At 35.5% G+C, this 25,173-nt stretch overlaps 1 protein-coding gene across 7 annotated transcripts in view; it reads right to left on the bottom strand.

Annotated features, from left to right (window-relative positions):
• The window catches only part of KNTC1 (kinetochore associated 1), a 40,342-nt gene extending 15,180 nt beyond the window's left edge, over positions 1-25,162 (bottom strand). For 6 of the 7 annotated variants that reach the window (XM_086623687.1, XM_086623686.1, XM_086623689.1 and 3 more), the window contains exons 1-41: positions 25,032-25,162; positions 24,349-24,486; positions 24,117-24,237; positions 23,594-23,709; positions 23,187-23,259; positions 22,516-22,593; positions 21,957-21,991; positions 21,614-21,724; positions 20,607-20,700; positions 20,194-20,246; positions 19,836-19,948; positions 19,066-19,120; positions 18,287-18,385; positions 17,112-17,155; positions 16,933-16,998; positions 16,763-16,838; positions 15,980-16,105; positions 15,797-15,886; positions 15,180-15,245; positions 14,736-14,797; positions 14,217-14,328; positions 13,322-13,465; positions 13,031-13,087; positions 12,847-12,948; positions 11,609-11,725; positions 10,946-11,089; positions 10,551-10,649; positions 10,018-10,121; positions 9,747-9,852; positions 8,935-9,069; positions 7,643-7,762; positions 6,781-6,850; positions 6,638-6,705; positions 5,772-6,064; positions 4,911-5,083; positions 4,614-4,711; positions 3,503-3,644; positions 2,498-2,554; positions 1,830-1,993; positions 1,189-1,293; positions 654-782 (exon numbers count right to left, since the gene is read on the bottom strand). In XM_086623687.1, the coding sequence (XP_086479813.1) occupies positions 654-782; positions 1,189-1,293; positions 1,830-1,993; positions 2,498-2,554; positions 3,503-3,644; positions 4,614-4,711; positions 4,911-5,083; positions 5,772-6,064; positions 6,638-6,705; positions 6,781-6,850; positions 7,643-7,762; positions 8,935-9,069; positions 9,747-9,852; positions 10,018-10,121; positions 10,551-10,649; positions 10,946-11,089; positions 11,609-11,725; positions 12,847-12,948; positions 13,031-13,087; positions 13,322-13,465; positions 14,217-14,328; positions 14,736-14,797; positions 15,180-15,245; positions 15,797-15,886; positions 15,980-16,105; positions 16,763-16,838; positions 16,933-16,998; positions 17,112-17,155; positions 18,287-18,385; positions 19,066-19,120; positions 19,836-19,948; positions 20,194-20,246; positions 20,607-20,700; positions 21,614-21,724; positions 21,957-21,991; positions 22,516-22,593; positions 23,187-23,259; positions 23,594-23,709; positions 24,117-24,237; positions 24,349-24,480 (4,149 nt within the window). In that variant the 5' untranslated portion in view covers positions 24,481-24,486; positions 25,032-25,162. Of the gene's footprint in view, positions 1-653; positions 783-1,188; positions 1,294-1,829; positions 2,021-2,497; positions 2,555-3,502; positions 3,645-4,613; positions 4,712-4,910; positions 5,084-5,771; positions 6,065-6,637; positions 6,706-6,780; positions 6,851-7,642; positions 7,763-8,934; positions 9,070-9,746; positions 9,853-10,017; positions 10,122-10,550; positions 10,650-10,945; positions 11,090-11,608; positions 11,726-12,846; positions 12,949-13,030; positions 13,088-13,321; positions 13,466-14,216; positions 14,329-14,735; positions 14,798-15,179; positions 15,246-15,796; positions 15,887-15,979; positions 16,106-16,762; positions 16,839-16,932; positions 16,999-17,111; positions 17,156-18,286; positions 18,386-19,065; positions 19,121-19,835; positions 19,949-20,193; positions 20,247-20,606; positions 20,701-21,613; positions 21,725-21,956; positions 21,992-22,515; positions 22,594-23,186; positions 23,260-23,593; positions 23,710-24,116; positions 24,238-24,348; positions 24,487-25,031 lie in introns of all 7 variants that reach the window. The other variant, XM_086623688.1, reaches the window with a different exon arrangement.
• Positions 25,163-25,173: the final 11 nt, after the last annotated feature.

The following is a 25,173-nucleotide window of genomic DNA, read 5'->3' as shown; positions in this document are numbered from 1 at the left end:
ATCCTCAGAGGAACTTAAAACAATTCACAAATGATCACATAACTGTGTAAAATGAAAACAAACCTCACAGAAGATAGTATCAGGAATACTCCACCTCTTGAGTTTGGCAGTTCAACGCTACTTTAAAATTGAGTTTCTTAAAAATATTTTGTTAGTATTGTACTAGTGAAACTAATACAAAAGGTATTTTTAAGACATCAACTTTTCTCTGAATTTGTCACACACTCTCCCCATTTCTTTGTTACGCTTTACTTTCCATCTTTCTTTATATTTTCATAAATGTATCTATGTATTCATTCCATTCTTGACAACTGCTGTCAGAGAACAATTTCTGAAAAATATAATGTAGGTATAAACTACGACGAGACCTGAAATAAACAATTTCAAGCTTTGGAGTAAGTCATGAGGAGGTAACCTAATGCTTGGACTTACATCATGCTGAGTATTCACAGCAAGTGCCTGTGCACAATCTTAGACTGTGGTAAACACAGCTTCTCTCTCAGCGGTGCCCTAAAGGAGGAACACATTCAAACAACTGTACCCTTAATAATGGCAAACTACTCCCCTTCCATATGATACTGCTGATGTCTGTTTAAAATAAACTTTTTAACATTCTCTGTTTGCTGAAGAAACGTATTGCCTTGTGCATTTACCGAAACTTTTCTGTAATTTTGCCACGTATTGTTTATGACATCCCACAGCTTATTGAACATATCTTCCTCGGGCAAAACTGTGCAATATCCCAATGCCAGGTTCTGATCTATGAGATGACAGTTGAACACCTGTGTTTTAGGGGAAAAAAAATTATAGACTTCAGGAATTTATTTTAATAGGTCTCTTTGGATAAAGTATAACACATAAAAAGTACTCTGTAATTTAGAGGTGTATTGGGCCTTTAAGTTAGAAGTGTGGTCGGAAGCGAGGCACCCAGCCCACCCTTGTCCCATTCTGGTAATGAGACATGAGGCTGTGGAACCCAATCCCTTCCCACCACTGCAACACTGTTCAGTACTTCCCTTCGCCTCCTCTGGTTTTCCAAGGTGTGTGATTTTTTCCAGAACGTGTGGGTTTTGTGGCATTTGGCCACACAACAGTTTCAGGACGGGCTTCTGCAATAGGAAAGGTAGCCCCTTTCTTGACAGAGCAGAAGAAAGGGGCTCAGTCTTATCCTTTTTAGAGCATTCTTACCTTGTGTAGTAAGGTTAGGATAGTGGTCATAATTACTGAAGTACACTTCTGTTTCATAGCCATGATAAAGGTTTTGGTTTGATCTAGCATATTGCCATCATGTAGCTATGATTAAAAAAAAAAAAGCATACTTTTAAAAATAAATTCTAAGCTTTCAACTTCTCATTTACAGCATAATAGGGGGTACTATAGTAATTGTATTTTCAGTTTTAATGAAGGTCTTATAAAAATCTCTCCTAGATAGACAAAGGATTCCTGCTTCCCAGTGCTTTTACACTGAGGAGTGCTTCTTGGATAGTCTACTTGCAGCTTTTCCCATACTAACCAATGATAAAACAATGTGAAAGAACATAATAAACCATTAACACTCATTTTATTCCTGGCCTCCCTGCAGAGACTAGGAGTTTAGTTCTGAACATACTTTGCAAAAAGAAACAGGACCACGAAAAATAGGGAAGAAACTAACAGCTCCTTTCACAAAATGACTCAACGTCTGATCAAGTGGTAGTAATTTTTAAAAGGTCATGGTGATAGCCTCTCCCATACCTATCCAACTCTTATGTAACTACTCAGAACTTGCTAATAGTTGGTATACTTCTAAGATTTACTCTCAGCAAAATTCAGCATCATTCTTGCCATACCTTTTCACTCAGGGGAAAATCCATGTTATTTGATACACCATGCTGAAGACAGGATCCAAATGAACAGACTATCAGCCGCAGAGCTAACTCACACTGGCTGCACTCCATGAGGTTCTGTAGCACTGCACAGATGGGAGTTCCAGCTGGCAGTAGAAGGTTCTGTCCTGCGATACATTTTGAAAACAAACAACCTCAGAAAATAATCAGTGCGTTTGTATTAAGTATATTGTTCTTGGAATTAGAGCAGTTTCTCTTTTTCTTCATTAAATTTACGACACAAGATCAGCCTTAGCTCCCTTCAAAACCTTATATTTTCAGGGCTTTTAATTTCATAGACTCCTGTTTTAGTTCAAAAACCAGAAGTTGGTCATGTTCTTGGAAAGGCTCTAATGGATCCTAGCTCTTAGTGGTAGAACTTCTGTACTGAAGTACAGGCTTTGACAACATGCCCAAAATCGCATGGCTGAATGGCAGCAATCACCACCCAAACTGGTGGATTCTGTGCTGAACCAAGCTATCCCCCTAGAACGTGGCTTTAAGTGGAACGTCCAGGTACCTATTTAAAAAAACCTATGAGTTAGTCATGCTTGTGTAGGTTGAATTTAAACCTCATGTTTTCTAGTGCTCTGATTAATGCTTTTAGCGTGGTGAACTTGCCGTCATGATACCTTTAACAAATGCACAGTTTGCCAGGCTCGTAGAGTCCAAAGGATACAGCTTGTTCTCTGAAAGACAGACAAATACATGTCAGCAGTGCATCAACATCTCAGCAACACCATGAAGCCTGGAAGTACCTTAAAACCACAATACTTCAGGCACAGTACACAAAATAGACACATATGAACTCCAAGAGCCAGGACTGCTACTTTTAACTGTGCCTAATCGGAAGTTATTTTCTAGGAGGGAATTATCTCTTCAAACACACAAAGGAATACAAACCAATGGTTTTCAGTAACTACTCTGTGTGTAAATCTCTTTATCTTGATGAAATGTCAACACAAACACTTCATTTGTCAAGGTAATAAATCTGTTCAAACCAATCAAATAAGCATATGCTTTATCAGTAGATTGAGCACTGTGTAACAGAATTTGCAATTATATGCTTTTTAATACAAGAATGACACATTAGGAAAGAAAGCATTTACATCAGAATGTGTTTAATAATTCTGAAACATTCAGTGCTTCTTTTAGAGAGCTGAAAGTGCCTTTTTTCAGCACCTACGATGCTGTAGAGTTCTGTTTATAATACTTGAAATTTTCAAAAACTCACGTATACCTACAATAGTGTATAATACAAGGACAATCAGTTTAGAATAAGCTGAAATTCATCTTGATAAAATCCTGTCTCGATTAGTGGCTACCAGAAGATGTCTAGAGACGATCGTAAGAACAGGGCAAGTTTACGGTCAACACTTCTCCAGAGCATTCTCTATGTGCTCATAGAGTATGTGGTCAGGTATTTGTCATTCAGATTCTTCCTGAAGCAGAATAAAAACCAAGGTCATCTTTACACTCTTTGCCCCCTCTCTAATGGATATTTCTTCCATGACTTTGTCTAATTAAGATTTCTGAGGTGATAATTTCCACACATGCTGACTTACTTATATTCCTAGCAAAAATCAGTCTGAAATACAGATTGTATATTGAGTCAACGTTCAGGAAAACAAGTTTACCAGAAACAGGCAGGAGAGAAGAAATAGTTTCGTATGCAACTGGAAGAGCTATCTGTGGATCAAGAACTATCCCATCTTCATTAAAGAAATCATCATAAGTCCACTCTTCATAAGGATCTTTATCTCCTCCAAAAGATGTTGTCTAAATAAGAACATTGTCAAAAGTACACACAACAAAAAAGAACAGCTAATAAGTCTACTAACAAAGTGTTGCAAGAGATTCCAGATTTAGAATACAGGAATAGAACACAATCTTTTATTTGAAAACAGGTTCTACTGTGCTACTTTTTGTTAAATGGCCACTAGCATTAAACACATTTCCTACTTAGAGTGGCCACATTTTTCTTTGATGTTGCAGTTATTCAGCTGTACAGCCAAAATGCATTCTTGATTAATTTAATGGAGGCTTTCATAAACATTCTTGGCCAAATATTACAAGCGAACACTTTTCAAACAGATCATTATTTAGAAAAATAACATTCAGTGCATAAATATGCTTGCCTAGCCACTTTGATCTATCCCACTCAAACTGTAAGAGCCGATTCATTTCAAATAGCCTAAAGCACTGCTTGACCTCAACAAAAAACAAAGATATCATTCAAGAACTTGATCCATCTTAAACTTTTACAAAACTGATGGGAATGCCTTCACATAATACATGCATTTAAAAATCAAACCCTCCTGCCATAATTTACCTTTTTTTTTAAAAAAAAAAAAAAAGCGGCAGCTTTTTTGAAGTCAGCTCTCTACGTTCTCTAGCAGTCCTGGTAGCAGCTATTCAATAAAATCAGTAATATTTTCAGTCACATTAGAGGGATTTATTATACTGAAATGTAAGTGGAATATGCTAATTGTGCTTGTGCCGTAGGTGCACTGCTTTGAGTGCTTGTATCAGTTTACTTTTTATGCTGAAGCACACACATGTTCAGAGAAACCTTTATTTGTAGAGCTGTGTGGAGTTTTGTTGTTGTTGTTTGCTTTTTAAACAAACTGATTAAATATTGCTGCAAAAATGAGAGGGGAAAAAAAAGTATGTACAGTGAACATTATTCAGTCAATCGAGACATTACATTTATTAAAAAAAAAATATATTCAGGTTAGCTGAAAATACCTTTGCTGTAAATCCATAGTTTTCTATTTGGCACTGTCTGTAAATTTCCTTGGCAGCCAAAGTATATTTACATAGTTCCAGAGAATCTAATAGCAAATCTGTAAAAATATTAAGATTTTTAGCATGCTATGAATGGAAAGGTTCATATGTCCTATCAAAAGGAAACAATTCTTTGCAAGCATCTATTTTTACAGAGCAATATATAGAAATTCACTTTGTATTCATGTTTATTAAATACTGTTTGGAAAGCTGGATTCCCAACATGAACACGAAGAAACGATAATAATTAATAACTACCTGGACTACATATTGTAGCTGCTTGGCAAGCCATTTCATAGATCACTGCTGGAAGATTCATATCTTTAGGAGTGATCATTGGAACATCAGCTCCTAACATATGACAAAGCCTTTGACATGTTGAAAACAGCAGCTTCCCTGTTTCTTCATTACAGTGGTTTTCATAGAACTTCCTATTAAAAAAAAAAAAGGGTGTTAAAAATAAATTAAAAAAAAATAGTCTTTAGGGCTTTTACTTAGGGCCACATTCTGTTCTAATTATTTAATTGTTTTTTAGTTCTTTCACCTATATGACTCACTGCAACTAAAACTTTTATGACTGAAGTGAAAAAACACAATGGAGCTGACTTTAGGGATATATACTGAAGCACACAGAACACATTAATAATAAGAAATACATGTAACTTTTTAATCTCATCTCTTCTGGGGGAGGTGGTAGTAAATTTAAATTATCTGACAACCTAAGCATGAGGCAGAGACCAGCTGGAAACCACGACATGTTATGTACAGTCAGTGTACAACAGTTTTCTCCTATCTGCGTGAGCCGAGAAGCTCTCAAAATGGTTATTTAATAATTGTGCCTTACTTCTCTCTCACTGTAAAACTGTAGGCAATCTTTTTACTAAATAATCATTTTACAACAAAAACCAATGGCAATTTGCAGAGACTACAACTCAGCTCTACACTCAATTTTCTATACAAACAACATAAGCATATTTCTTAAACAGTCATTTTTAGAAAAAAAAATAAACAAAAAAAATCCTTTTCTTTGCTCTACATCTACTTACTTCTGCAAAGAATCAGAAATAGTACAGAAAAGCCCATTAAGAGTTATAATCTTGAAAGCCTCTGCAGTTTTACCTGCATATTTTTACAGCATCTTCAACTTTTCCAGCATCTAGTGCTCTCAAGGCCAGCTTTTCTCCCAGTTCTTGCTCCGACCTCTGCAGGAGCAAAGCCAGTCTGTACAGCCTTGACTCAGTAGAACGGTTCTTGATTTTACCATCTTCTGAATCACAATTAGTTGTTTGCACTTTTCTAGACTTTGACAGAGATCTGACAGTTTCGTAAGCTTTTATGTGATCCTCAAGAAGGCTAGACATCAGTGAAGGATTCCTAAATTCTTCAACTGAAAGAAAGATATCAAAATCTTTCTGCAACAGAAAAAAAAAAATTATATATTTGTATATATTTAACTTCCTTTAAAAATGTTGTGGGTTTTTTTTTGTTAAAATATTTTTATTTCTTGTTTCATTCTGAAGAGTACTTTCAGTATGCAGTTGACTTTAATAGTTTCTACCAATTACTGATTTATGCAATAAATTAGACAATTTTGCTAGGCAGTAGGTAAGCAAAATAAAAAAACCCAAAAGATCCTGCATGCTCAAATGCTGTATTAAATAATTTAAGTTTACAAACCATAATAAGACCTTAATAAAATATTGCAGTACTCTATCACGAAATCTTTGAAGCGTTAGCAATTAAGACTTTTGGGATAGTATCTAATTTTTTGGTTTAAATGGACGACTGAGTTCTAGTAGTTGGTAACCTCCCAGGCACTATTTAAATTGCTAGATTAGCCTTAGAATCTCTTTGTAGGCAGTAACAAAAACAACCTTTGGACATAAGTTGTAAATACGATTAATTTTGAATATCATCCATGTTATAAGAACAATTGGAATAACTACAGAAAGTCAGAAGCAGTTTGAAACTATAAAGATGCTTACCTGCAGGGTGGCTAGTGTTTCAAACATTTTTAGGTTTGCTTCACATTCATCCTTCTTCAGAGGATTGTCTGTTGGAGGTGAAAAACAATTACTTCCTGACTCCACTTACAAACAAAAGGTAAGATTTTTAAGTTGTAGCTTACCTTTCTGAATGCTGAACAGGAATTTAAGGATTTCCACGAGTGTCTGAGTCATAAACATTTGTGTTTTGTGCTGCAGGAAAGGAAGAGGTTAATGTTTTGTTTGGTCAAAATGCTGCCAGTGACAGTGACCCTCAGGCTTCCATTCTATTAAAATGAGTGAAGTGCCCTACAAACCTCTTGAGCAACAATTCTCAAGTCTAAGATACAACTAGTTGAAAAGCAAGAGAACAGAAAGTTATTGTAAACATGCACCCTTTATAGAAATAGCAAATATTTTATAGCTGTAATATATATGTATTCCACAAAGAGTGTTAGCTCTCACAGGAGTTTTGAAAATATCCACCCTTTTCCCTTTGTTCTTCCGTCCCTTGCCCAGAATAACTCCCTAAAACAACGTTAACAAAAATTCTCTGCTGTCCTGCAACCACAGAAATGTGTCCTGTCAACTGTGAAGCTTCAAGGCACCATGGTGTGTGGCAAAGCCACATCTACAGTTTTTAAATAGATGTTTTCCAACCAGCTAAAGAAAACTGGAAAATATGTAGGACTAGAGGTATAATAATGCAGCAAGATTTAGAAATTATTAATTGAATTCAGATAGCCATGCCACTGTGTGGAGATGGCTTTAAGTTACATGAAATAATTGTACAATATACAGAATCAGAATAAACTTAAGTTGGAAGAGGATTCAAGATGTTACCTAGTGCTACCTCTTGCTCAAAGCAGGACCAGTTAATCACCCCTTTTTGCTGAAAGATAAAGTTTTTACATCTGCATCTCCTACCTGATTTTAAGCATCTGGGTAAAAATAGTGTTTAGAATAATTTGTGCACACCCTTTACAACGTGAAATGGCTCAGTACCTCTTCAGAATTTTCTGCTTTATTCTGTAATACCAGTGTTCCCCATACAGTCAATCTCTCTGCAACTTTCTCAGCTTCAGCAAGAGTCAGAGACTTTAACAAAGTCAGAGATTCCTCTCCCTGAAGGAGAAAATAAAAAAAAAAAAAGTAAACCAGAAATAATCAAAAGAAAAGGGCATTTGCTTTTGAAAAAGCTAAGTTACATGTAATCCCTTGCTTTGATACAATGGCCAACTGGGAAGATTAATCTTCTGCTGACGAATTTCAAATCTCTTTAGAAAATACTTTTACCATGACATGACTTCCTTAAACTCCCTGAATAGTTTTTACTAGATCTGTGAGGCTTTCAGTAAAATCTATGTGCTTACTCATTAAGGGTTATAAGAGGCAAATTAAAACACAGTTTTGTTCATTGGCAGTTATGCAATGTTTTTAAAACGGTATGGTCATCAAGAATACCATGCGCTAGTAAGGCAGAACAAATGTTTGCATGAGAAACAGTATTTTGCGAGGGAGTTAATTTGATTCCTTTAATCAAAAAGCCTCCTTTTCTTCAGGTCAAAGAGATCCCAATAACATAACCAGAGACAACCACAGGGTATAAAGGATAGTCACACCTACTTTAACGTAGCAAGCAAAGTTAAATGTTTCTAGTTAGGACATCAATGTAATTTAAAGATAACTTCAGGATTTTTTGCTAAACTGGGACTTGGAATTAACTTGGAAGAGAATTTTGTGTAATAGATAAATATTCAACACCGTTTATCACACGACAAATATTCAGGTGCTCTCAGTACTAAAGGGGCAGGTGTGTACTCATGTGGGGTATCGTTGCACTAGAAGAAAGCATTTCTCAGAAGAATTAATCTTTTTTTTTCTTTTGGTTAGCAAGAAAGCAACTTGTCCCAAAATAACTCTAGCAAAAACAGTATGTGAAAATATGTAGTGACTTCAATTCCAAACTTGTTTTATATATTCTATACAATATGAAAATAATATTTTGATTTGATTCATAATAATTTCATATGATTATGAAAATCATAATTTTCATCCATTTTGCCACAAATGAATGATGGCTCATGACATTTAAAACTCTGACAAAGGTCTCATTTTCAATGTTAAGTGTTAATAGAATTATAATTAATATATATGATTAATAGACCCATAATTAAAAAAATTCGTATGTAAACCAGGTATAAGATTTCAGCAAGTAGTACAACTTGCCCCTGTTTTGAAACTAGACCTCAGTGTCTTTAAATTCTGAGATCAACTGACACGAAGTATTTTAGTACCCTTTCTTTGTCAATCAGGTCTATCATCCTCAGAATGTAGACTTCCACAGTGGGCAACATATAGGCTGATACGATTTTCAAAGCATCCTCCAAAGACGTAGGGGTATCTTGTTTAAGAATGTATTTCACTAGCCTCTGTAAGAAGAAAACAGATATAGACTTTAGTTTGTTGATGTGCAGGATAACAAAGGAAGTCATTTATACACACTGCTTCTGCTTTGTAGTTGTACAGCTTGTACCAAGCATGTTACCTAGAAATTTAAAACTGCTATCTAGAGAAAACTTGACTGAAGCGAAACAGGGAGAAGATTGGATCTGGGAAAGAGAATTATCCTGGGAACTCTCAAAATTCAGGGGACTCATTTGGCTCCACAAGAAGGCAAGGAACTTTTCCAGAAATACTTATGTTTTCTCCCTAATAAAGGGGAGATGCTAAAAAAAAAATAAAATAAGAATTGCCAAGTATTGTTCACTGTGACTTTAGGAGAAAGCGGATCTGAAGTCTCGAGAGGACTTAGCCTTCCATTTTGTTAGTTTCCTTTTCTCTTTGCCACCTCCTATACAGAAGCCACTATGTTATCAATGCTGTGCTAATCAGGTTGGGCTAAGTTAATCCACTAATTCTTTTAAAAAGTGGGCTTTCAAGCAAAAGACGTGTGCCAATGGGACAAGAAAACTGGATATTGATAACAAGTGAGAGCTAGCAGTTGCTGATACTTTTTGAAAAGTCTGGCTTGTAATACCCCATGAAAATACATGCAGGTAAGCGTAGAGATTTTTTAATAGAAACAAGAGTAATGCTGATGACGTACCATTATCATCTGCTTGTCCTTTAAAAGATTAGTATCTCTTATGCCATAGGCTCGCAAAAGCTTCTTCATCTCCATCAGTCGGTAACTTTCCTGTAGTAACTTCACTCTGTGGACAAATTAGACTATCATTAATTTATTTGCTACTTACAGCCATGTGATTTAATCATCCTACTGCATCGGATACACAGTATTTCTTGCCCCGTCTGCCCCAACAGAATTCTAATCAAAAGTACACACAACACTGAGGTGTAGACTGTGGATGTAGCCTTACTTGACATGATTCATTTCCAAATGCTGTTTTACCAGCTGCTCCACTGCTGCACTCCATGGTACCATGGCACCATGCATTATCTGTAGAACTGCATCAAATTTCAGCTATAAAAGGAACATAAAGAGCTTACTTTTCAAAATAAGTTACAAGGTAATCTCTTGAACTATTTTTCACATGTGATGGATTCAGGTAGGCAAGCATTTTATTTCCTGGCCCAGGAAATAAAATGCATAAAGGGCATTCGTTATCATCATATGATGTGACAAGTTAGATTAGAAAAAAATTACAACACTGTAGAGCTTGAGTTTCGTACGTATTAAAGTTGGTGAGTTTTCCATGTGATGACATCAAAACTACAATTAAATTCTCAAGCAAAGAACAAATGAGAGATTACCAAGACAGAATAAAACCATAGCATAACACAGCATGTTATTTGTTCCTCTTCGTACCACTCATGTAAAAACGTGCTCATATGCTGATGTAAAAATAATGTTTCATTCTGAACTTACGTGTTAGAACCACCTGATACTTACATCTGTATCAGAGATGCAGCCAATGACAGCTATTGCCTTTGCCTCCCATGCAGTTTCAAATACTGAAGTAGACCGTGTTCGACAACGTTCCAGTAAATCCTGCATATTTTGATATAGATTGTTAGGATCTTTGTATTCAGAAAAGATAGGAATACCTTATAATATAAACAACAATGAAAAGTTTTTGGACATTAAGGGACAGATTTGGCTGTCTTCCCTTGCATCTGCTAATGCTTTACTACTGAAATAGCACCTATCAATAAGTTCCTTGACAGGAGTAAGCTAATCTGAAAGCTGGTCCTAAAATTCAAGTACAAATAAAAACGGTCATTAGATTTGTTTTATGCTTACTCATGTTTAAATGGCTTTCTTCAAAAGGAAGAAAATACGAATACCTTTATGTACTGTAGAAGTAGTTCATCCTTTTGTAGATTATGTTCATACAGGTAGGGTTTTATAAACTTCTCCAAAATGGATGGGACAAGCTCTGGTGCCAGAATTTTATCAAACATGCGAAACACAATAGTAGTTGCATTTTCCTGGGCAGAAAAGAGCAGAACAATGTTCCAAGCAGAACAATGCCACATAAGGACATCACACATGTTAGTACATGATACTTTACAGCTCTCATAAATAATTCAACATCCAGTGTCCACTGAAATCAACTGAGTGATTTCAAGAACTAGCATCACTCTTTAGCTCAAATAAAACCTTTATTTTACAAAGCCCCTTATTGTTCAGTTGCACTTCTAATTTCTCTGTTGCTAATGCTTGGTCCACAATACACAATCTGTAACGAACTGCAAATCACGGAGTTTAAGCCATACCTTATCATAGTGTCTCATCACATTATACATTTATACCCATGGTTGAAACACAATTTTTAACAAACACAACACATCAAATAGTCTTAGCAGCCGCTTATGAACACAAGTTGAACTAACCAATCCATCAGGATTCTTCTTTTGTCTGCCTTTAAATCACATGCTACAAGATTTTTCTCCTTCTCAGAGCAATCCGCTACTCAAAAGCACTTTTTGAAGTGTCTGCAGAATTACCTTTTCGAAATCACAGAGTGCCAGCCTGCAGTTGTATTTTCTGTAGAGATTTATCAGTTCTTGTAAATCATTTACCAGCTTCTTTAATCTATGTACCTCTTCACAGTCCCCACATCTCTGAAAGTTTTTAAAAGTGAAACATTAGAAGACTTGCTACAATCTTCAAGACCATTAAGTGCTGTCATAAACAGGAGGAAAACAAATTATTCTCCACATCTCTGGTATAAGACAAGGATAGTTGACTTACAAAGCAGCAAGGAAGATTCTAATAAGATATTAGGAAAAGATGCTTTCTAAATATAAAGACGATGTACTAGTAGAATCTGCACAGGGAAGACAGATGAGCATTTCATTCACTGAAAGTCTCAAGGAGAGGTAAGACAAATGACTAGGAACAATGTACCTACAGCTGACATTTCCTTTGGAGTGAAAACCCTATTTTTCATGCAAACTTGCAAGAAACCTCACAGACTATTTTTGATGCCTTGCATTCTTACAGGTTTTAGGACTATACATGCTGAAGTGCTACACTTACATGGCACATAAAAAAGAAAATCAAGTACATGTTAAAAGTGGGACTTAAGACTAAATTTCTCTTCTTTCCATTATGCACTTTAAATGTGGGATTCAGCAGTTGAAGTCAGCAGATCTAACTCACATAGAATGTCAATGTTTCCAATTTCTAAAATGCAACAGCTGGTTAGCTTTGAGCTTTATCTTTCTCCACTTTCATAGATGCTACTATATCTAGGATATACAACATGCATAATTTATTTGTGTTTGCACAAATTCAGTATTCATAACCTTACAGCTAGCTGATTTTTAATACCTGTTTTCTCCAGGCCATAACACATGGTTAATTGCAATTAATTTCCAAAAATTTTGACAGAGATGAGACATGTTTCTAATTTAAGTTCATAAGTTCATATCTTTATTTCAGTAAAGATACTGAAATATAAGTGTTTTGTAGTACTCTGGCTTATTTGCGTACTACAGAATATTAAAAAATATTATTGATATTTAGACCATTAATAAAAGAGTATTAATGTTGTACTGACTTTTTTTTAAAAAATATTTAAACTCAAGAAGATTGGAAACCAGTTCCTTCCGTTCATGAAACTGAGTCAATCTTCGCCAAAACCAATAGTGACCTAATTAGCATTCATTCCAACTCTAGCACAGAGTATATGTTCTGAAGACTCTTGGGAGCAAATCCCTATTTTTGCTACATTTCTTACCAAAGGAGTCCACTGGCCAAAAATTGTCAGTCCCATTTCACCTTCATTTTTGCTTGTAAAAAAAATCTCTGCCATTTGGAGTCCATTTTCTGGCCAATTTACCTGTCCAAAATAATTAATATTAGCAAACTGTATTATACACATAGAAATACAAGATATGCAAAGTCTCTGCAGTATGACTTACCTTATCAGTTAATTCAAGATTTCGAGCACCTTGTTCCAGCCATTTAGCTAATATTTTCTGAAAAAAATACAGTTATAAGTAGAGTTACGCTATCTGTCACAGCAAAATTTGCCATTAGAAAATTGTTTTAAAGGAAGTTATTCAAAATATAAACTGTAAATATAAAGAAGAATTCCTTTAAAAGACAGAGGAGCAAGGTTCTGACATTCAAAAATGAAAGTCTGTAGGTCTGATTATAAAATTCTCTTAGTTTGAGAAAATTATATTTTGCATTTATTAAGTCAGTCTTACCTGTCCCTTTGGCACAACTCTTCTTAAGAAAGGGATCACAACATTCTTAAGCCACAAACATAGTTCCTTCAAAGGAACAGTGAAATGGATGGCATTAAGCAAGTTCTCCAGCATTTTCTCATCAAAGCTGCTTTCAAAATCTGCCTAAAATATTAAAACAGAACAATTACAGATATATGGAGTATATGTTTATCTGATACTTTGTAAAGCTGCTTCACTAATAGGAAGAAGCAATAGATTTCCCAAACACAAACAGAAAGTCTCAATAATCAGACAGGATTTTTTTTAAAAAAAAAAACATAGGCCTGTTCAGAAAAACTAGAGCTTGGTCTTCTTAAACAAGACCTAATTGAAGAAATTTCTTTGCAAATTATGGTGGCAGGGTCATGTACTTTAGGACTTGCTCTAGAGTTCTTTTTTATTAAGAAGACGACAGACATGGACCTGAAAGTCCTGCACTAAAGAATGCAATAGCTCATAGCCACTATTATGAACGTGTCATGCAGAGTAAGGAGTCTATGTGATTACTTTTAAAGGATTTAAGGCAGCCAGCAAATGTCTACTTAAAAAGTATGAGAGCTGTGCTTGCAAGAAAGTGAAGTGAAGATTATAACCACCACAGAATAAAACAAAGAACTGTCATCCTTCAGAACTAGAAATATGCGTTCTGACATCAGAAATAGCAGTTTATTCTTAAATCAATAAGAAGTTCAGCCTGCTAAGGAGCTGGGTGAACTGGTAATCATTGTGATAATAAATGAAATTCTGCCATAGACCTTTGCTTCTTTGAGGAGTTGTTTCTTAACTGCATCGGTCTGATTCTGCTAAATAAGGCTGGAAAATTTGAGACTCAACGCCCTCCATAAACGTCAGAGAGAGATTTATGTCATCTCACCTGATGCCTAAGCCAGAGGTACTGCGCACAAGACAGATTTCCTTCTTCTAGCTGAAAAAGGATATTCTTGAAAAGGTCTTCGTTATTCAAGAATTCTATCCAAGCAATACCACTAGAAGCAAGAGGAGGAAAAGAAATGCTTGTTATTGTTGTATGTCAACATCAAAGGAGCTGGCGGGGAGAACCTCAACCCTTTTCTAGATAGTACTATATGCTATAGGAGACAACAGATTGTGTGTGTATAAAATCACACTCCCTCCTATTGACATTAAATAAATAGATAAATCCATACAAGATTTTATGTGCAATGTGCAACAGATAATACATGTTTCCAACATGTAGGATGACTTAGCCTCTCTGCTTTCTCCCTTCTCCACAGTAGAGGATGGGAAACTTCAGAAAGAGAAGGAGGGGATTAAAGTTTAATGAACTCAAATTTTTAATCTTAATTTCAACGGCACATGCTTAACCGTTACAATTAAATTTACTTTAAATCTTAATGAACAAACAGAAACAAACCTGAATTTCTCCAGTCCAAAAGCTCCATAGAAAGTTGTAAGCCTTGCCTGAGCTCTCAATACCTGAATGCAGACAAGAGATTTAAGGTCAATATCTGGCTTACCAAACAGTGATACTACATGGTTAGAATAACCATCACAAAGAGGAAGAATGGAGGAAAATACAGACTTTTCAAGAATTTCAGGTAATTATATATGCAAGTTTGTTTAATAAAGCATTAATCTAAAATTTAAATTGTGTAAACACTTTACACTGATTATCCTTGAAGGCGGATGAGGCCTGTCCAGTATACCACAGGACTAAATAAGAAACAAAATTAAATACTATACTATATTTCATACTATAAAACATAATCTTGTTGAGGCTTTTAGAAAGTCTAAACAAGATTAACAGTTGTACATTGTTTATCACATGATATTGCAGGGCCAAGAAGTTCGTCCTCACCTCAGTTAAGGATACCAGAGCCCCATCAGGCGATGGAGCAATGTTTCTATCATCTTTCTTCAAGATCTGAAACAAATACATGAAATAGTTTGGCTGACAACTTAATACATGCAGAACATGCCAGACAGTATTACAAATATAATAAAGACACAAGCAAAAACTTAGTACCCCTGTAAACTAGAGTCTTTATTTTACAATGTTAGACTGTGATTTGGTTTCTACAAGGATGCAGGATCAGGCAGATGTTATGCATCTCTCTGAATCTGTTTGATAAGGCAGGAAAGACTGAAATAATTAAAACAAAAAGGCGACATATTGTGAGCTTTTAGTCCTGAAATTATTATTTAAAAGGTACATAAGAGACTACTACTTAAAACGAAAACCTGCTTTCTGATGTAAAAATAAAACCGTAAGCTCTTTTTTGCCCTTAAGCAATAGCAAGAACAAGGTTGGAACAAGCCTTTCTTCCTCTTCATGTTTGGTAACACACAGTTTACAACACATGTACTTTTATAATGACTGTAACTCGTTTGCAGATGTCCTCCCTCTCAAGTTGTACAGAAGCATATAATACAAATGGATGAGTATAAGCACTTTAAACAAATAAACCCTCTTACTCTGACTTTAGCGTAGTTCAACATTTCTTGAGTGGTTTCATACAGTGGCCATGGAGCGTTTATGCAGTAATCCACAACAAACTGGCTATCCTGTTTGCAGAGGGAAACAACTGAAATTAATGTCAAGCTCCTTTGTAATTTTAATTACTTTATTAGAGAAAGAGCGTAGAAATAAAAACATACCTGAATTTTTTTCAGATTTTCTTTGGCTTCGTTCACAAGATCCAGCCAGACTTCACTACCATAACTCCCAACAGAAGCTGAAGCCAGTTTCTCTAAAATAGTGTTTGCTTTTACTTTGTATACAAGCTATTAAAAAAAAAAGAAACACAGTTTTCAGTTTGATGCAATGAAGTTTTAAGCAGCCTTGAACTGAAAATTCTATACTTTTGTTCACAATGTTTTTGAGATAAAGTGTGTCCAGGAACACTGAATGATTTCATTACAGAAATGGATTATCTATTAGTTCCTAACAATTGTGGTATCTTGCCAGCTAAGTCTGTTTTTTTTTTTTTTATTTAAAAAACTAAACCAGAACAAAAAAAGCAGAGGGAACATTCAAATTGCATTATTTGAATAAATCAGGTAATGAAGCCAGGCTATGTGTTAATAAATGCATGTGAAAATTATCTTTTTTTTTTTCCCCCTAGCAACACTCTTTCCTGTTACTTAAAGGGACAATGTCCCTTCTCCTGATCCAGCAGCGCTTATTTTGATCAGAAGATGTATTTCTGAACCACTTCGCATTGCAAGGTTTGTTAGTTATTGTAAACAAAACCAGTTTACCATGTAGTCATCTAATTTTGAATCAGCTTTCATGTTTAGCAAGTTGCTTTGTAAGGTAACATTCCACTGCATTTGTAGCATTTTTAACACTTTCTGTTGGTCTATAGGTCAAGAACCTTACTTATAAGTTCCGTTATACTAATCAATCTCCAAATTATTTATCAAGAATGGACAACTTACCTCAACATCTAGTCCAAATTGAATAGCAAAATTCTCTGCTTCAGTGAACTTGTGTTTGTGAAGTAAGCGACTTAGTCTAGGGGAGAAATAAAGTATATTATTTTAATAGAAGTGCCAAACCATAGCCAAAAAAATAAAATAATAAAATACTGTGTCATGGAAACTCGTACCTATTTTCCGGCAAGGCTTCAGTTAAACTTCTCATCACAACAATAGAAACTGGGCCTTCGGAGGGTCTGAGGGTGAGAGGCAACTATGTGAGTTTATTGACTGTGAAACAACTATATGTAGAAGTAATCTGCCATTTTTGTATAATAATGATGTAGGATGAAACAAAACATTACCTTACCTCTGATATTCGTCATGAATTCCTTCCAAGAAGTATATTGTATCCTGTAGCATGCAATAACAGAAATCATTAGGTGGTTAAGGGAAATCAGTCATAAGAAAGCACAACTACAACATATTAAGTGTTTCCTAATCTAGAAACAACCACTGCTTTTGACTCAGAGAAGTTTGTTGTTTTTTTAAAATGCTTATCATGTTATTTTCTGGATAGTTTCCACCATGTAAAATTTCTGAGGGCCTTAACTGAACAGACTGAAAATGCTCTCCTATCCCAGTTCAGTTACCATCAGTACATCCTCCACACGAGTGGATCATCTTCTCAGAACTGCACTCTTTCATTCTGCCCAAGCCATAAGCAGGTCACGCTGCTTTCATCTTCACACCTTCTAGAACCTGATCTCTGTGCTACATTCCACAAAGGCAATACATGCCTTGGCATTTCCCACCTTGACTTTGTTATCTCAGATCAAAGAACAGGGATATATTAGCCGTTATTTTCTCCACTGCGTAGTTACATATATAACCTTTTCTGCCAAGTGCTTCACACAAGGTCAGCAGTTTCATCAACTTTGCATTTTGTTGCATATCAGATCCAGAGCTTACCACAGTCACTTTTACAATTCCAATGAAGAGCCACTGCTTAGACTTCTCACTTGGTATCCTCTCACACGCCCACTCCACCTCACCACTCCTAATTGATAAAGTTCTCAACATCTTTTTTGACCTTCTTTTGTTGAAGTCTTTATAAGGAAGCAGTTTAAACAGTAAAAGAAGTAATTCTCTCATCTAAACTTAAATAAATCCAGAGCATTTTTCTATGCTAAGAGAACTTCATACAGCTTTTAGCTGTAACAGCAGCAAGAACACGCGGAAGTAGTATTAAACATTGCACTAGACCTGGCCCTACAATTAAACTCTTCAGTTTGCTCTGTGTTGTATCTTTTTCTCCATCCTTTGGGGACATCATTTTATCTTTCTTTGTACAGTTCCTGCACAGTTTCTAGCACAAATTCCTTCTAATCTAAGAAGAATAACACAATACCCTCTCTATACAATGACACCTATTAAGACAAAGAACAACAAAACCAAAACAATATAAACATGCTGTGCCAATCCCACTTTGAACAAATGAAGAACAAGAACAACAAAACCAAAACCAAAACAATCTAAACATACTGTGCCAATCCCACTTTGAACAAGTGAAGAAACGATAGATACTTCCAAAGAATAGAGTGCTTGCATAGTGGGCAACGCAAAAACCATCAGGCTTCTCATCTATAAAGAAAAAAAAAAAGAGGAAAACAAACAAGTTAGAATTTTTTTCCTCATACACTGGTGACAGAGTAATGTTTGCAGAACCATGTCTAGATTCTTGTGGATTTAGTTGAAAGACATTATTTTTATAATTTTTTATGAAAAAGCAGATCTTTACAATTCGAGAGAGTTCAATGAAGTATTAAATGTTGCCCCTATATATATGCCTATTATGTATAATTAGACAGGTTTCACTTAAAAAAATTGTGTAATGTTCATCCTGGCATTCTTTTTCAGTTAACTCCACTGACTGTACATGGAGGTGGATGCTGAATACAGCAGATATACTACTCTAAAGAAATCTGTGAAGGTATGTAAGTCGATAGTAAGTTTTTCTGCTCTTCCCTATCTGACTACCACTAAAAAAGCAAACCAACCAACCCCTAACAATCTGTAAAAAACCCAAACAGCAGGGCAGCTTGCCCTGGTCACCACCTTAAGACATCTCAATAGCCCCTCCCTTGCTACACCCTAATATATAGATGATCCTGTTTCAGTTTTGACTTTCAGCTCCTGAGAATTCTGTCTGCTCCAAATATTTAGCCATCTCCTTTTCTTTTTTTCCCCTCTTTTTTTCTGCGAGTGACTGCATAACAATTGAGGAACAGCACACATAAACACAACAGATAAAGAGATTATACCTGTTTGTTATCTGGTATTGTCATGACTATCAGTTTAACATTGGCAAGCCCTTGCCTACAGAACAAGAGAGAAAAAAGAAAGCAAAATAGACTGTATAAATCTTATGTTAAAATTGTGAAATACTCTGGCTTCTGAGTTTTAGAAATTTTAGTTTTCCATGGAAACTGGTACATTTTAAAACCCTATAGTGGACCCCAAAATAACAGTGTTTTAGCATGTAGAAGACAGACATTTGACTTCTGACATTTTTATGATTTTCAAACAGATCTGATTCTTATTTTTTTAAACTGGTACAGAGCAATGGAAAGACTCAAGAGTCTTGTCTTCTAATATTAATTGCCATTAACTTCTTTTGTATTTTAACCAATACATGCACCTCTAGATTTTGGCTTCCCCATCTGCAGAATGAAGATCTTACTATTTATCTATCCAAAAGACAGACGAACTTTTTTTGTAACATCAGACTTGTAAGCAATATTATACACATTATTTTAGATCAGTGTTTCCTAAATGGTACAGGTTACATGCAAGATTCCTTAGCAGAAACAACAGGTAAACCAAGAAGAAGCAGAAAGAGCCAAGCTTTTCTTTATTATGACACAAGAGCTAAGGATACCTACAATCCAATTATTTTGTCCTACTGACTTGAAAGATTTCAACAAAGACTTCTAAAAATTCACTAACACAGAAAATCAAGTGTTTGTGGTGTTTCCTGTAATGATAGACAACTTTCCACTTTTCAGAGTTGGTGCTGTAATGCTTTACTTACCACATGACCGTAGAAGAATCTGACTCTGCACTTAGAAGAAACTCTTCAACATGTATTAAAGGCCAATCCCAAATTAGAGTAAGAGAATAAATGTCCCACATGCTTAAGATATTCTAGAGTAAAAAAAAAAATAATCAGATATGGATTTCATATTTTCTTCATAGAATACATTTTTTGTCTTTTTTGAGCAGAATATTAACACGTTACATAGCTTAAATAATGACTAGGAGTAGAATAAAAAGAAACAACCACTGAGATCAAGATCCTCTGTAAATATAAGAAACTTTATTTTATAAAATAAATATAGCTGGTTCAAGAGCATTGTAAAACAAAGATTAAACCAAGTCATTATACATACCTCTGTATCTAAAACAAACAGCAGATTGTCAAGAACTTGAAGTTTCGCTGCATCTAAGAATATCAATAGTCACAGAAATTTATTATTTTTCTTGACAAAGCAATTTTTTGAAGCAAAAATGTATTAAAATGTACAACCAAACATTGGAAACGTACAGACATTTAACCTCCTGTAACTTCCTAGGTCTGTGAAAAGTTTAGCTTAGATACATACATCACAATTCTGTTTAAGCTAAACTCAACAGTTTTGAAGCACACATTTTGGCTGTACCTTTACAAGAAGTGTTCCATTTGATGCATGTGTATTTGCTAAAATCAATGAAATAACTGAAAATGTCTTAGTGTTTTCTGCAATTCATTATGACTTCTACACTTGTATATAAAAACGAAAAAAAACCCCACACTCTTCTTTACCTTTGATCAGACTTGAATCAGCAAAACTTCGAACAGACACCAAGTTATTGGTAGTGTCTACCTCCCATTTGGAAAGTACATAATCACCTTTACCCTGTTAGTAAAGGCAAAGTAAAGGAGTTACACATTAGAAATTTGGCCATTGACAGGTATGCTTCTTCAAATTATCTTTAACTTATAAAAACACTCGGAAACCTGCAAAACTAACTTAAGCTTTATTCCCAGTGAATGCTGATGTTCAGAAAAATCAATTTATTGTTTTAAATTTAGCTTTTTTCCTTTCTCCTTTAGAGATTGGCCTTTACTACAGTAATGATTACAGTTAGCATCCCCAAACACTTTTGGCTCTTCTAAAAACAAGCCATATTTCAAAACATCCACTTGCCTTTCTCATAGAACATAAAACCTGAATAAAACGTACGCTGAACCTACTGAGAAAAATCGCATTGAATTCACCCAGCTTCAGTCAATGAACTCAGAAAACTTACTTCTAGTCCAAAATAACATCTCAAAATATGTCTATCTTTTTAATTTTTTATTAGTTCCTTTACTTAATTAATGCTTAATGGTTTTGTACAATTGGGACCTTGATTATTACTTTGGCAAGCCTTCATTTGTTGAACGTGAACCTGGCTGGAAGATTCTTGCCAACTTTTGGCTTTGTCTCCGACCTCAAGGACGAGACTAAAATAGATGAGCCTGCATAGGCTAGGAACCACAGTGATTTTCTAAGGTCATGCAATCAGGGTAAAAATATTTCTCCCCCATCCATCATAACAGAGTCAGTTCTGAAATGACAACAGTTATTTCCTTACAAGAGAAACTAAGACAGACTGCACAACTGATAACCTTTAAATTTGCAGCGAAGGAAACGAAAGACAAAAATTCTTAGTGCAAAAAGTTCATTATCTTCTTTTTCAACCAGCTAGAGATAAATTTTGTTGCAGATCTAAACATGCCATCACCGGTCACATAACAATTGTTATGAACACATTCTTAGTACTTACCCCAGTTATCAAATGGATTTTGTTCACTGAGTTACTGATAACAAAACTCTGACAGCTGAGGCTGTGATACTCGTCTGTGGAAATGAAAGCTGTCTTTATCTGTCCTTGTAACTCGTGGGGTTGAAGATGAAAGGAAAGCAAGCAAAAGGGGAAGAAAAAATGTTGTTTATACAATCAGTGAATAAAACCTTGGACTGCTCACTTCTCCATGTACAGAAAAAGTAACAATCACAATTATGAGTTGTAATAATAAACTGGTAAGTAGTCAAGGAAATGTATAGAGCAAAGTTTTGTTATAAACTCTGCCCTTCACACGTGTTACAAGTTAGCAGGTGTTTCTTACTTTCCTTGCCGTAATCATATCCATCTTGTCAATTGCTACATTAAAAAAAAAGAAAAAAAAAATCTGTGTTAAATAAACCTTTTCAAAATTGAAAAAAGCCACTAAACATCATATAGGATAGTTTAACCTGATGATGCTGAAAAACACTTGAGCTAGGATCTTTGACAGGGACTATTTCTAGTGATCACAATATTGAGTTACAGAAAATTAGCTAGTAATTATACAGCATTAAACATTCAAACTATTCCAAATATTTTTCAATACTGTTAAGACTGATGACAACTTAAAATCCTGCTTCCATAGTATTCAGTACTTTCTCTAAAGCGGTGACTCAGAGAAATATAAGCCAAAGGATAATTCCTTTGCATTTGGGAGGATGCAAAAATAATTTTATTACAGAACTAGTTGTATATCAGTTTCCTGTTAAAAACAAACTAAGATTACATAGAAAATCCCAACTCAATATCTTATTCCCATTAGAAAGATGCAAGGAAAAGCTTTTTTAATATAGCTCTTCCTGTTCAAATGGAAATCCCAAGTAATTTGTAGATCATCCTACCTTCCTGCGTTTTAGCAAGTGGGAGACACATAATGCAGAAGAATCCATTGCTTGTCAGAATGAACATATGATAAACACCTAAAAAAAACCCCAATACAAATATTTCAAACTTAAGTATTCCATAACCATAAAGAGACTACTTATAAATAGGACAGTGAAATAACTGACCAAAAAAAACCAAAATCTGACCAATAGCTTAGACTGCTATTAAACAAAAATTTTGCCACCTTCAACAAAGAGTAGAATAAGTTTGTATATCTTAGAGGTTTTTTTAAATTATGATTATTGTATGCATCCATCATACAGAAAATTCTGTTTTCGTGACAAAACTACATTTAAATATATTATATGGTGACAGAATGAAACTGGGAGCTCATAGAACAGGAACTACTAAAATCTGAGGTCTGATAGGAGGAGACAGAAGGAATCCTCCCTTTTTGAGAATTTTCCTGTTTAGCACAATCTCAAAAGAAAGGGTATTGAGTTCTGAACTTTTGTTGTTTCCTAAGACATTTGTAAAATAATGAGAGATAAATATCATTACAGGAAAGCGTGAAACGCAAGGTAAAGTTGTATCTGATTATTTTTCTAGTCCCTTTTCCTGAAAGACATTAAAGGGGAACAAACCCACAAAAACTGAGTAAAGGAAAAAAAAAATATCAAATTGTTACCTGCATCTGCATTATCTTTTTCAATAAACAGATCTAAGTAAGTCTTTTCACTTGAAGATTTTCCAGCCAAATTCTAAACCAGAATCAACATAAAGACTATTAAGACTACTATTCTGTATTTTATTTGGAAGAAAAATAATTATTTGAAATACTGATCATCAGTTCAAACTTTAAACTTTTTTATTTCATGAAGAACTGGTTCTTGATTATACATGCCATTCCTAAATATATTTTCCTTATTCGTTACTTATGAGAACAAAACTATCCCTATAATCTGTTTTTGTTCAAACTAGAAAACAAACACAAGAATGTTTATATTTTGATATTTGGAAGAAAGAAAGAAAAAAATCAAGATATTCTGAGAACAAAAGGTTTTCAGCAAAACTATAATAGAAAAATTACTGCACCTTAGTTAGCAAAGTTTGTTTTGATGGTATGTGGATAAGATGGAAATTGCCACTTCTCTCACCAACCACAAGAAATTGTTTTTCTTGACACATACCAACTACATCCACATTAGTATCTGAAAAGTTACAAGGCAAAATGTCAAATATTAAGATTTGGATTTTTATGGATAGACATTCATATTCGAAACACAGGAATTGGACAATAGAGTGTCCCAGATTTCTTCAAAATGATTTATTTTCGTTAAACAAAGTACAGAAAAGGGCATATAGGGAGTGGTTTTGGCATTCGTTTTTCCCATTTCAGTGAAAAGTTAGTGAAGTTTCTAATTAAATTGTACGGAAATACAGTTAATTGTATACAGAACCAGCAATTATTTTTTATTACTTGGGTGTTTATTATAATCCTTCCTTTTACAGGCTAATTAGATACGCAAGATACTGACTGTATTTTCCTATACAAACCTAATATATATTTTAAAAGTCAGTTTTAACTTCCAGTGGAATTCCAAAGAAATGAACTTACCAAACTGAACGTGCATCTGAAGGGACTGCCCAGTGCTGTCAAGAAGGGCCACCGACCTGTCAACAACAATGATGCTGCCATCCCGTGAGCTGCACGCGTACAGCTGCGGATTAACGGAGACCTGAGAGGAAAAAGGTTGTCACATCTCACAACTGAAACACTTCACGGAACATGGCAAAGAACACCTGGTAATTATTGAGGGAAAAGAACAACAAGCTTTGATGAGTGCTACCTTTTCTGAAGACGTGATTTGAAGCAGCGTATCCACTTGGTACAACGCAGTTCCACATTCATGCCCCAAACCTACAGGGAGCTTCTCACTCCCTGTGTCATCGTTTGCAAGAAGCTCAATATCATTCCACATGTTTACCTATGACAAACGTTTGAGGAACACACCGTAAAGCAGAAAAGTTTTGTGACCACACACAAATTATTGATTATTCTACCGTGATTCTGTGTCTAGGAGGAAAAGCAGAATCACAGAATGGTTTGGGTTGGAAGGGATCTCAAAGATCATCTAGTTCCAACCCCCCTACCATGGGCAGGGACACCCTCCACTACATCAGGTTGCCCAAAGCCCCATCCAACCTGGCCTGGAACACTTCCAGGGATGGGGCAGCCACAGCTTCTCTGGGCAACCTGTGCCAGTGCCTCACCACTCTCAGAGGGAAGAATTTCTTCCTTATATCCAATCTAAATCTCCCCTCTCTCAGTTTAAATCCATTGCCCCGTGTCCTGTCTCTACACGCCCTTGCAAAAAGTCCCTCCCCAGCTTTCCTGTAGGCCCCCTTCAGGTACTGGAAGGCTGCCTTTAGGAGGTTTATTGTACTACGAGAGAGCTGCCCCCACCGCGCAGCGAGCACCTTTGCCCACGGGAACCGCGAGCCCCCCCCCCCCCCCCCCCGATCTCCTCACCGCGGCCCCGGAGGCCGGTGACGAATCGTTCCCGCACTCCCTCAGCCGCTTCAGGCTTTCAAATTGGCGGGAGCCCCGGCGGACGCTACGAACCGCAGCGCGGACCAAACTTCCTCCAAACGCGAACGTCACCGTTGCTAAG

This window comes from Tauraco erythrolophus, chromosome 19 (genome assembly GCF_009769465.1).
Source record: "Tauraco erythrolophus isolate bTauEry1 chromosome 19, bTauEry1.pri, whole genome shotgun sequence".
Lineage (NCBI taxonomy): Eukaryota > Metazoa > Chordata > Aves > Musophagiformes > Musophagidae > Tauraco > Tauraco erythrolophus.
Note: the sequence above shows the minus strand (reverse complement) of the source record. Positions and strands in the feature narration are given on the sequence as shown.